The sequence below is a fragment of the Amblyomma mixtum genome, chromosome 1 (genome assembly GCF_055824585.1).
Source record: "Amblyomma mixtum isolate Tamu chromosome 1, ASM5582458v1, whole genome shotgun sequence".
Lineage (NCBI taxonomy): Eukaryota > Metazoa > Arthropoda > Arachnida > Ixodida > Ixodidae > Amblyomma > Amblyomma mixtum.
Window position 1 is genome coordinate 104,737,895 of NC_143012.1, and position 11,958 is coordinate 104,749,852.

At 46.1% G+C, this 11,958-nt stretch overlaps 2 protein-coding genes across 2 annotated transcripts; one reads left to right on the forward strand and one right to left on the reverse strand.

Annotated features, from left to right (window-relative positions):
* Window positions 1–3,015: 3,015 nt before the first annotated feature.
* On the reverse strand, window positions 3,016–6,669 carry LOC149367406 (uncharacterized). The gene is made up of 5 exons (XM_089573911.1): window positions 6,615–6,669; window positions 4,245–4,283; window positions 3,977–4,182; window positions 3,296–3,455; window positions 3,016–3,125 (listed from the first exon to the last, which is right to left on the reverse strand). The coding sequence occupies exons 1-5, from the start codon at window positions 6,667–6,669 to the stop codon at window positions 3,016–3,018; spliced, it is 570 nt and encodes a 189-aa protein (XP_089430037.1).
* LOC149367407 (uncharacterized) lies at window positions 6,668–11,240 on the forward strand. Its single transcript, XM_089573923.1, has 4 exons — window positions 6,668–6,836; window positions 6,944–7,497; window positions 7,729–8,024; window positions 11,213–11,240. Exons 1-4 carry the CDS (start codon window positions 6,668–6,670, stop codon window positions 11,238–11,240), a joined length of 1,047 nt encoding a protein of 348 aa, XP_089430049.1.
* Window positions 11,241–11,958: the final 718 nt, after the last annotated feature.

Genomic DNA, 11,958 nt, shown 5'->3' on the forward strand with positions numbered 1-11,958 from the left:
GGAGATGTGACCAACTCGGGAGCAGTTAAAACAGATGGGCCTGTCGTCAGGTGTTCTCCACTCATCCGGGTTGCGGCTGCGGCGAGTGTGGTACGGATGTCGGGCACCGAGCACGGGAGACACATTACGAGCATCTGGGCAACTAATGGAGCATACAGGTCGGATCCCGAGATTGGCGAATTCTTGTCGGACAACAGCCTGTATAAGGGATACTGCAGGGGCACTGTCCGGTATCGATAACTGGGAAATTGTGGGAGACACTGCCTCTAGTTCTCGGCGTACAAGTCGTGTCAGGCTGTCGGATGTTGGCAGGGAGCACGGTTGGGATAAATCCACGCAGGACAACGTTGCCGCCGTGTTCGGCAACCGCGTGAACTGGGGGGAAATACGGCGGCTTTTCGCTTGTTCAAACCGGCGGCATTCTTTTAAGATGGCGTCAACCGTTCCACAGTCCTTGTATACCAGCAAGTTGAAGGCGTCGTCTGCAATTCCCTTGAGAACGTGACCGACTTTGTCACTCTCTGACATGTCGGAATCAACTTTCATGCAGAGGGCTAAAATGTCCTGAATATAAGACACATATGACTCTGTTGACGATTGTGCGCGGCATGCAAGCTCCTTCTTCGCAGCCAGCTGACGTCCGAATGACTTACCGAACAATTCGGTAAGCTTCTGCTTGCACAGGTCCCAACTGGTCAGTTCTTCCTCGTGTGTCTCGAACCAGACCCTTGCAGTGCCCGTCAAGTAGAAAATGACGTTGGCCAACTTCATCGTGGGCTCCCACCTGTTGTGTGTGCTCACACGCTCGTACAGCGAGAGCCAGTCTTCGACGTCCACGCCATCGGTACCGCAGAATGTTCCCGGGTCTCGAGGGTGGGCTAGGACGACAGTTGGCGTGGCAGGCGCGTCGGTAGCTATCTCGACGGATCGGCTCGTCGGTTCGTCGGCTCGTCGGGTCAGCGGCATGGTGGCTCGAACCCGCACCTCCACCAAGAGATGTTACGTAAATGTAGACACACAAGGAGTAGTCACTGAGGGATGCTGACAGCAGCTCAATCGAACGGCCAACGGCGCACAGATCACACTTCGTCCTCTTCGCGCTCCGCGCACGAGCCCAGCACTCTCTTCTTCGTTGTCCACTGACAATATCTTTTGTCTCCACCTACCAGCTAGTTTCGAAAAACCTGCAACATTTTTATGGCACATTGTGCAGGCCAGACTTTATACTGGCAGTAATACAGGGTTTGGGCCATCGAGGGTGTTCCCATATCCTGATGAAAGAATGAATCAAATATGTACAAAAACTTATTTATTAGATGTACAGGACCCCTTGTGTCACTGTCACTTGGTTTAAATTAAGTACAAAAAGAATAAACGACTATTGACACCATATTTTAGTCTCACATTTTCTTATTCCAAATGCCGCGTTAGACATTAGAACACATGGTATTCACCTACAACCACTAAATAATTTATAACAGAATTTCTCCTCTCATGCTGTTTCAGTTTCACCAACTGAATGACGTCTGTGACATGTAGTTCACACTTAGGTCACGTGAAGTGCGAAAAAAAAACGCCATGTAAACGGTGATACATATTGTTAATTCACTAGACACTTAGTCCAGCTTGCTCCATCACATGAAATGACAAGCAATGCATCAGCAGTTACACTGCCATTTTTTTTTCACTTCACGTGACCTAAGTGTGAACTACATGTCACAGGTGTCATTCAGTTGGTGAAACTGAAACAGCATGAGAGGTAAAATTCAGTTATAAATTATTTAGTGGTCGTACGTCAATACCATGTGGTGATTCATGTATTCCAATGTCTAATTGATCTTCCAAATTTCATAATTCGTTGGATTTCCTCATACCTTTCTCACCGCACACAATTTGTTTGTATTGATGATTGCTATTCAAACAACCTGCCGGTCACTTCAGGCGTCCCACAGGGAAGCGTCCTCGGACCTCTCCTCTTTTTGATATATATCAATGACATTACTAACGTTATAACTACCCCTGTTCAAATTAGATTATTGGCAGATGACTGCGTTTTATTTCACCAAATTGCTTGCCAAGATGATCAAGTTTTACTAAACTCCAATCTTCAGAACATACATACATGATGTAATAAATGGGACATGAAGCTAAATTTAGAGAAAACAGTATACATGACGATAACTAACAAAAAGGCTTCCTTCTCATTTCCTTACAATATTTCATCTCACCTTCTGACCGAAATCAGCGAGTACAAGTATCTAGGGGTTACTATAACGAAAAGCCTTGGCTGGAATAAACATGTATCAAACGTATGCTCCTCAGCCTTTAGTAAACTCTGCTTTCTTAGACATAAACTAAAACTTGCCCCACCTAAAAATAAATAAAACGGACGCAAAGCCGTCCGTTTGTTTTTTCAAAGTATCGTGTAACTGACTCACCAACGACCCTCATGCGAACTCACGGTATTGAAACATTACAGCTGTGCCGGAAAATTCAAAGACTGAAACTATTTTTCTTACTAAAAAACCATAAACTGTCTGAATGCAGACCCCTTCCTTAAACCTAACACTACGCGCCAAACACGAAATCATCATACACAATCATTAACCCCTTACAGTGCTAGGATTAACGCCTTTAAATACTCATTTTCTCCACGCACCATTCAGGAGTGGAACAGGTGTCCGCCAGATCTCTTAACCAGAGCTGATTCTTTTGACTCAATGTTTTCTTCACAGCATTTAATTTCAGAGCCATTTATTTATACATTTACTTTTTGTACTTTGCATCTGAGCTTTGTATTTATTGCTGTATTTTGAGTTACAACTTGTATTTAACATTTTTCAATTTTGCTAAACCTGTTCTTTTTTGCATATATTATGTATTCGCCCCTCCTGCTTGGGCCTGCTGTAGGCCTGCAGTATGTTCTAAATAAATAAATACATAATGCAGCATTTGAAATAAGAAAATATGTAACTAAAATAAGGTGTCAATAGTCGTTTAAATTATAGCAGTCGACTACTTCTTGCCGGCGCACCGCTCCTTCGCTCGGCGCAGCCACTCTTTAATGGCACTGTCAACGTCATCGTGCGTGGCCTCCCTGTTGTAATGAGTCCTCCTGACGGCATCTGAAAGCATAAAGCATAGACTGGATGGCCAGGTGTACAACAGATGTTCAGAGCCAGACCCACAAGTAAATACTATGCCTGTAGGTATCGTTTGTGGTATTCTTGTATACCTCAAGCATGGCATCACTTTTGAATCATAACTTTGGTTGTAAAAACGTATATATACTCACCAAAGATCACTTCTCGAAGTTTCAGAGCGTCAAACCGCTCTTTGCCCTTACGGCCATGCATTGAGAAGCGCGCTGCAGTGCTGTCATCCATCATATGTCCAAGCATTCCCTTTACCGTTATAGGAACTGTCTTAGTACCGAAGCACTTCAGCTCGGAGATCTGGAAGAGAGCATCCAATTCTTGGCTAACACACTTGATGGTTCAGAAAATACATAGGCAGGTGGTCTAAAAGTGCAGCTGCATGCAAAACTGAAAGGTGTACACAGAACCAATAGAACAGCACTGTTAACTGACACTTTACCTGCAGTGCTACCTGTAATAATAGAGGATGCTTTTGCGCAACCTTCACATAGTTTTTAGTGCATGGAGTAATGAATGTATCATTGCAACGCCTCCACTAGTAATTAGTAGTGCATAGATGCAACATTAATAGTGTAGTTGCAGAGTTGGCCATCTCATCAACTCCTTTGGCCTTCTAATGGCTTTGAGCACCTGCTTGAGCACACATCATAAACCAATGCAGAATCGAGAGAAGCAAAGGTGCAATCAATAAAATAAAAAAGACTATCTTTAATGGCTATTTCTGGTAATGCAAAGTGTAGCTAATGCAAGTGTGAACAAGCCTTAATGTATCAAATTCACAAAACAGACACTTGCTATAATCAAAAGCAGTCAGTTACCAAGGCACTGCTCATAGCAGGCGTTAGGCCTTCATCAAAGGCCTTCACCGCCTCTACCGAGTCGAGCGGCTGCTTCAGCACCGTTTCAGTAGTATCTTGTTCCTGGCTCGCCAGTCCAGCTTGCTTTAGTGCCGAAATGGCTTCCAGGATTTCGACCTGGGTGTGCCTGATTATGGTGAAATTCGTCAGGACTCGTCGTTGAAAGTCTGCAAGTACAAGGAAACAGGTTAAAATGCCAAAATTTCCTGCATCAAGCAACAGAACTCACCAGCAAACCCAAGGCTTCTGACGCAGCATTCTGCACCACCTGTAAGGAAAAAGAATGGCAGTCATCTAAAAGTCTGAAAACCTCAACATATGTAGTTACTGAGCAACAGCGAAAAATAGTTTACAGCAGTTTATGACATTTTCCACAGCCGGTTCCAGGTTCGCAGGTTCTGCTGGCACACTGGATGGCACATGGAGCACTGCATAAGGAGACAAAACAGTTAGCAATGCAGACAATGGATAGATAACTGTGGATCTCCCATTCGGTTATTAACTTTGGATAATAGACTGGGGCAGCAGCATCCTACCTAAATGCATATCTAGCATTGAGAAAATTAGATTTTCAAGTGTGCCATGTTCCGCCTGCCATGTGATTCAAATTTCTAGTTGTATAAAGGCCCAGAAACTCTGCGACCATGTCAGACTGAGAGTGCATGGCAATGTAGCTTGACATCAGTAATGTAAACATGCAAGAAACTATCTTAGCATCACTGCAGTTTGCTTGTGAAAACAGCCAATGGCACCAATGACTATTTTAGTTCCTGGACTTTTGTGGGTTAAGAAAGCTCCGTTTTCAATTACAGTTGTATTGGACATGGTAATGTATCAGTATACAGGCCGACTGCAATTCTTCCTTGGTATCTCGTTAGAGCTGGACATGCTACTGCCTCAAAGCTGCCCCCATATTTGTGTGAGAACAGGCCACAGCTGATCAAACTAGAATGCAAATAAAAATTAAAACAAAAGATACATAATATAAAAAATCACACGATTAAACAATTTATACTTGCCCCGAGCTGAGGGACCTGCCACTTGTTCACCACAGGTCACATTGTTCGCTGGGTATAAATGCACAATAAATTAAAAATAAATCAAACAAAGAAATATAAACAAATTGTAGTTTAAAGGCGATTACCAGCGACTTCTTCCAAGGCGGCCAGTGCCTTTGTCCTTTCCTGCCAAGGAGCTGAGCACAGAGAAATAAATGCAGCTTGTAAAATGAAAGTACCAAGAAAGTCACACTTCGGCTAGCTACTCATGATTATCACCCTTGTCAGCATGCACAGATCAGCAGCACATGACTATGCAGTGATTTCAGCATTCACATACTTGAAAAGTAGGGATGAACACAGAAGTATCTCTAGAAAAATGAAACTGGGGAAATCGGGCATACTGAGGTGCATGGCTTTTTTTTTGCGTGTAAAACCTCTTAATGCCAGACAGCGTTCTAAGTCAGTGCTATGCAACGATGTGGATCACCTAGCTGACCGCGCGAGTTTGTAAACGAACGAAATATACGGCAAACGCGCACAAAAAACTCTAAATATTGAAAACGAAATGTACACGTGTTCCTAGGGTCTGACAGCCCCAGGGGTGCGACGGGAAAGTCGTTGGAGTTCGAACTCGAGTCCGAATCGCTTCGCAGCAGGTGCGGTCGCACAATCCGCCTGCGCTTCGGAGTTGGGGCCTCGTCCGCAGACAAATCTGACGTGGACCGCGCAAGGTCCAGTTTTTTCCTCCCTTCTTCATATGTTCCTGGAAATGAAAGACAAGCTTGAGCTCTGATGTATTTTAGAAGAAAGCGATAGATGCTTACGGAATATTGCTTTTATGCAAGCCGAATACTCAAGGAAGTCCGGGAAAGGCGATTGTCCGCGCCGCACCAATCTCGCGGCTTTATCGCTAGCCATATCTGGCCACAAACATTTATCGCCATCCACCCAAGTGCATGGGACAAGTTCGACTTCTTGTGAGTCTTTCAACTCAACAATTGCGTACATGTCTGAAACAAAAACAAAGGTTTTAGCAAAGGAAGCCTTACTGTGGGATCTGAACTGAGATCTCCAGGGCAGTAAATTGTGAGGCGACACTTACCGGCCTGTTGCAATGACGCTACGAGCCAAAAGTGCTGCGCGGGCCTGAATCGCGTACTGCAACACTGGTCGGCACCACCAAGTCTTACCACTACAAAAAAACACGTGCGAAATACGCGGGCCAGCAGGCCATGTGCTTCCACTCTTTGTTTAGTGGATTGTCTCTACTGAAGCAGCCCCTAGTGGCACTTTACAATGCAACGGAACATCTACGGAAACATTTAACATGCAACTATTAAATTTTTTTTACGCTAAAATATTTTCGGAAAAATAAGAAATTATTTGCATTGTCATAATAAAAATGCGAAAAAAAACGCGTGCTGCTTAGGCTGGCAACGTTTACTGACAACGGTAGAATGTAGCTTATGATGTAGTAGCGGTAGTAGTTACCACGCGCCACCGTACCCATCGCTCGTGCGATTTTTGCTTTGGTGGACCATAGTGCTTCGGACCACACTTGACGCATTTCGGGCAGCTGCGGACGGCACCTTGCTCACGTCTGCAGTTCAGCTCATTGCTTTTCACGATTCGCTTGAGTGGTCGCGTCGGCATGCCTAAAATCAAGGAGAAGCCCTATATGCGGACAAAAGCCTCGCTCGAAGCAAAGGCGATCTTCGAGAACTTTGGACGATATAGCTGCCAAAGCACAGTTCCTGCGCTATCAACAGCATCGGCGCCTGCCGCTTTTAACGGCAGTGCACTGGCAGATCGGGCACATTGTATGACAGCCAGGACCAACAAGAGGCTGCTGACAACACAAGTGACTCCAACACAACAGCAACACTGCAGTTGGGTATCGCAGAAGCGGTGCAGTCTGTTTCTTCAGGCGTGGAAGAGGCACAGAGGAGCTCTGCTTGCAGCTCCGCTCCAAGTTGCGGCACGTTTTCCGAGAACTCGCCCAAAGTTTTCCCCACCACAAAGCCACCCGTCAAGTCGGGCAGTTTGGCTGCGGCATTGCGGGCTTGGGCCCTCAAAGAAAATATATCGCAGTCGGCTCTAAGCTCACTCCTCAAGATTCTTAAGGCGCATCCTTCAGACACATCGTATCTGCCAAGCTATGCTCGTACTTTGCTCCGAACACCGCGCGAGACAACGCATGTTGCGGCGCTGACCTCGATGCCGCCTGGCGAATACCGCCATTTCGGTCTTGAGTACCAACTGAAAAACCTGCTGTCGGAAAGAGCTCCTGAAGGTTGGTGTGTTTCTCTGTCCTTCAATGTGGATGGGCTTCCTATCTCAAAAAGTTCTTGGTTGCAACTATGGGTCATACAGTGCATGGTTGTAGATTATCGCAGAGCTGCACCTTTTGTTGTAGGCGTGTTTTCTGGGACGTCAAAGCCGGAGTCGGCCAATGAGTTCATGACTCCGTTCGTGACGGAAGTGAAACAATGCAAGAGCGGGGGCTAGTTGGTGCTTCATACTGATCAATTCGCGCTACAAGGGACATACACACGGAAACACAAACGGACGAAGCGCATACTTTCAACTAGTTTACTTGACAGAAACGTGTCGCTTTTATACAGAGTTGGATGGCACAAATGATCTACACACCAGCAGCTGACTTCATCCGGTATGAACTTCAGAGGCCAAACTTTTAAGGTTTTGGTAAAGAATTTTATCTGTGATGCACCAGCCCGGTCTTTTATCTACTGTATAAAAGTCCACATGGGGTATTTCGGGTGCCCAAAATGCTGTGTTGAAGGCGCCTATGTGAGCAGCAGAGTCGTGTTCCCTTCAAAGAGTTCTACACTCCGAACTGACGACTCTTTCAGGCGCCAGACCGACCCAGACCACCACCATGACGTGTCAGTGCTTACATTCCTCCCGGTGGATTGCATCAAAAGTGCACCCCTAGACTACATGCACTTACTGTGTCTTGGTGTGATGAAGAAGCTGATACACTTATGGTTGGGTGGGCCGCTGAGTGTACGCCTTGGGCCTGCAGAGCGCAGGAAGTTATCTGATATGAACATTTTGTTAGCTCCACATGTGCCTAGTGAGTTTGTGCGCAAACCAAGAAGCATTGCAGAGTTTGAACGATGGCAGGCAACTGAATTCAGACTTTTTTTACTCTACACAGGTCCCTTAGTGCTGAAGTCTGTCCTTCCTTCTGCTCTCTACTCTCACTTCCTCACCTTGCACTGTGGTTCATTTCTTCTTGCCAGCCCAACATTGTGCCACAAATACGTCGAGTATGCAGAATCGCTTCTGCAGCACTTTGTGAAGCTGTTTCCAAAGCTATATGGAGATGACCACATGTCGTACAATGTTCACTGCCTTCTACACATTGCAGATGATGTGCGCAACCAAGGGCCACTAGATTCATTTAGCGCTTTTCCCTCTGAGAGCAACATGCAGTTTTTAAAGCGTCTCCTTAAAAGACATGGTGCTCCACTTACTCAGCTCTACAACCACTTAAAGGAGCGGGAGGACATGGAACCTGTGGAAAGGTTATTTTCATCAGAGGTACTACTAGAAAGGCAGCACACAGATATTCCTCTACCTTCTGGTTGTTCTCCTCTCTCGTACAAGTGTGCTAAATTTCCCAATTTCAAGCTTGTAACAGGTACAGCGGACAACTGCTGTATGGTAGAGGATTCCGTGATTCTTGTAGAGAGTTTTGCACACTTCACTTCAACTCTTGCTCCATGCATAATTGGAAGAGAGTTGATGATGAAAGAGAACCTTTACAGTAAGCCACTCCTGTCTGCCCAGATTGGTGTTTTTGTTGTTTCTCGGCCATCTGGTTTGAAGTGCTGGCCAGTAGCTGGTGTCCTCAAGCTCCTCAGGCTTCCATTCTCTGACAAGGCAATTGTTGTGCCACAGCTGCACACATACTAGCTAACCCTACAGTAAGGCACAAGCTTGTGTATTTGAAATGAGATTTGGCTAATGGTTTATATTGTTTAGCGTCCCAAAGCAACTCGGGCTATGAGGGACGCCGAAGTGGAAGGCTCCGGGTAATTTCGACCTCCTGGGTTACTTTAACCACCGCCAACATCACAAAGCACACGGGCCTCTAGCATTTTACCTCCATCAAAATGCGACCACTGCAGCCAGAATCAAACCCACGTCTCTCGGGTCAGTAGCTGAGCGCCATAACCACCACGGCGGCTCACAACGGATGCGGAGCAACAAAAAAGAAAATTTGTTTTGAAAGGCGGCTTCACTGGGCACCCCAACTACACCATGAGGGAAGAAGGTGGAAGTGAAAGAAGCAAGCAAGAGGCTGAAACGAAGGGCACAGGATCACTATCGGCTACATGGGCATATGTAACGTGTATGTACTGACATCGCACCATTCTCAAGACAAGCTGTTCTTGTGTGACAGTGTACTGACACTCTCGGCTAAGATAGTGGGGTCTAGAAACGCTGCTACACCTATTTCTGCCGTGACAGTATGATCACAGTCCTGTCTACAGTAGAGGCTCTTACAAATGCTGCAACCTCTTACACCTGTCCTAGTAGCATACCGGTGAGTAAAACTGGCAAATTACACTAAAAGTGTGGCCTACTGCAGTTCTCATCTCACATACTGCTATTTTTCTAGCCCTTAGATGTGGACGGGACCAACATTCTTGCTGCATACTGTCATTCTTTGTTACACCGAAGCTAGTGTTCAATGGTAAGCTGTGGTTGTGCGGCAAACGTTATCCACTCTCACTGCCTGTCATCTTGTTTCCTCAGGATTGCTGTGTGGGTGCGACCAGCCTGAATTGGACTGCTGCATAGAACCTATTTAGGGAGCAGCAACCTCTGTGTGAGTTCACACTGTTTTCAGAATTGCCAATGCCACTCCAGCAGTCATCTCACGTACTGCTATTTTTCTAGCCCTTAGATCTGGATGGGACCAACATTCTTGCTGCATACTGTCATTCTTTGCTACACCGAAGCTAGTGTTCAATGGTAAGCTGTGGTTGTGCAGCAAAAGTTACCTACTCTCACTGCCTGTCATCTTGTTTCCTCAGGATTGCTGTGTGGGTGCGACCAGCCTGAATTGGACTGCTGCATTGAACCTATTTAGGGAGCAGCAACCTCTATGTGGGTTCACATTGTTTTCAGAATTGCCAACACCTCTCGAGCAGTTCTCGACTGACATACTGCTAATTTTCTAGCGCTTAGATCTGGACGGGACCAACATTCTTGCTGCATACTGACATTCATTGCTACACCGAAGCTAGTGTTCAATGATAAGCTGTGGTTGTGCGGCAAAAGTTGCCCACTCTCACTGCCTGTCGTCTCGTTTCCTCAGGAGTGCTGTGCGGGCGCGACCAGCCTGAATTGGACTGCTGCATAGAACCTATTTAGGGAGCAGCAACCTCTATGTGAGTTCACACTGTTTTCAGAATTGCCAATGCCACTCCAGCAGTCATCTCACGTACTGCTATTTTTCTAGCCTTTAGATCTGGACGGGACCAACATTCTTGCTGCATACTGTCATTCTTTGCTACACCGAAGCTAGTGTTCAATGGTAAGCTGTGGTTGTGCGGCAAAAGTTATCCACTCTCACTGCCTGTCATCTTGTTTCCTCAGGATTGCTGTGTGGGCGCGACCAGCCTGAATTGGACTGCTGCATAGAACATCTTTAGGGAGCAGCAACCTCTATGTGAGTTCACACTGTTTTCAGAATAGCCCACACCTGTCAAGCAGTTCTCAACTCGCATACTGCTATTTTTCTAGCGCTTAGACGGGACCAACATTCTTGCTGCATACTGACATTCATTGCTACACCGAAGCTAGTGTTCAATGGTAAGCTGTGGTTGTGCGGCAAAAGTTATCCACTCTCACTGCCTGTCGTCTTGTTTCCTCAGGATTGCTGTGCGGGCGCGACCAGCCTGAATTGGACTGCTGCATAGAACATCTTTAGGGAGCAGCAACCTCTATGTGAGTTTACACTGTTTCCAGAATTGCCCACACCTGTCAAGCAGTTCTCAACTAACAAACTGCTAATTTTCTAGCGCTTAGATCTGGACAGGACCAACATTCTTGCTGCATACTGACATTCATTGCTACACCGAAGCTAGTGTTCAATGATAAGCTGTGGTTGTGCGGCAAAAGTTATCCACTCTCACTGCCTGTGATCTTATTTCCTCAGGAGTGCTGTGCGGGCGCGACCAGCCTGAATTGGACTGCTGCATAGAACCTATTTAGGGAGCAGCAACCTCTATGTGAGTTCACACTATTTTCAGAATTGCCAATGCCACTCCAGCAGTCATCTCACGTACTGCTATTTTTCTAGCCCTTAGATCTCGACGGGACCAACATTCTTGCTGCATACTGACATTCATTGCTACACCGAAGCTAGTGTTCAATGGTAAGCAGTGGTTGCGCGGCAAAAGTTGCCTACTCTCACTGCCTGTCGTCTTGTTTCCTCAGGATTCCTGTGTGGGTGCGACTAGCCTGAATAGGACTGCTGCATAGAACCTATTTAGGGAGCAGCTACCTCTATGTGAGTTCACACTGTTTTCAGAATTGCCAATGCCACTCCAGCAGTCATCTCACGTACTGCTATTTTTCTAGCCCTTAGATCTGGACGGCACCAATATTCTTGCTGCATACTGACATTCTTTGCTGCACCGAAGCTAGTGTTCAGTGGTAAGCTGTTGTTGTGCGGGAAAAGTTACCTACTCTCACTGCCTGTCGTCTTGTTTCCTCAGGATTGCTGTGTGGGTGCGACTAGCCTGTTTAGCCACTGCATAGTAGTTTTAACTGCGGAGCGGTAACCTGTATGCGAGTTCACACTTTTTCAGAATTGCCAACACCACTCCAGCAGTCATCTCACGTACTGCTATTTTTCTATAGCCCTTAGATCTGGATGGGACCAACATTCTTGCTGCATAC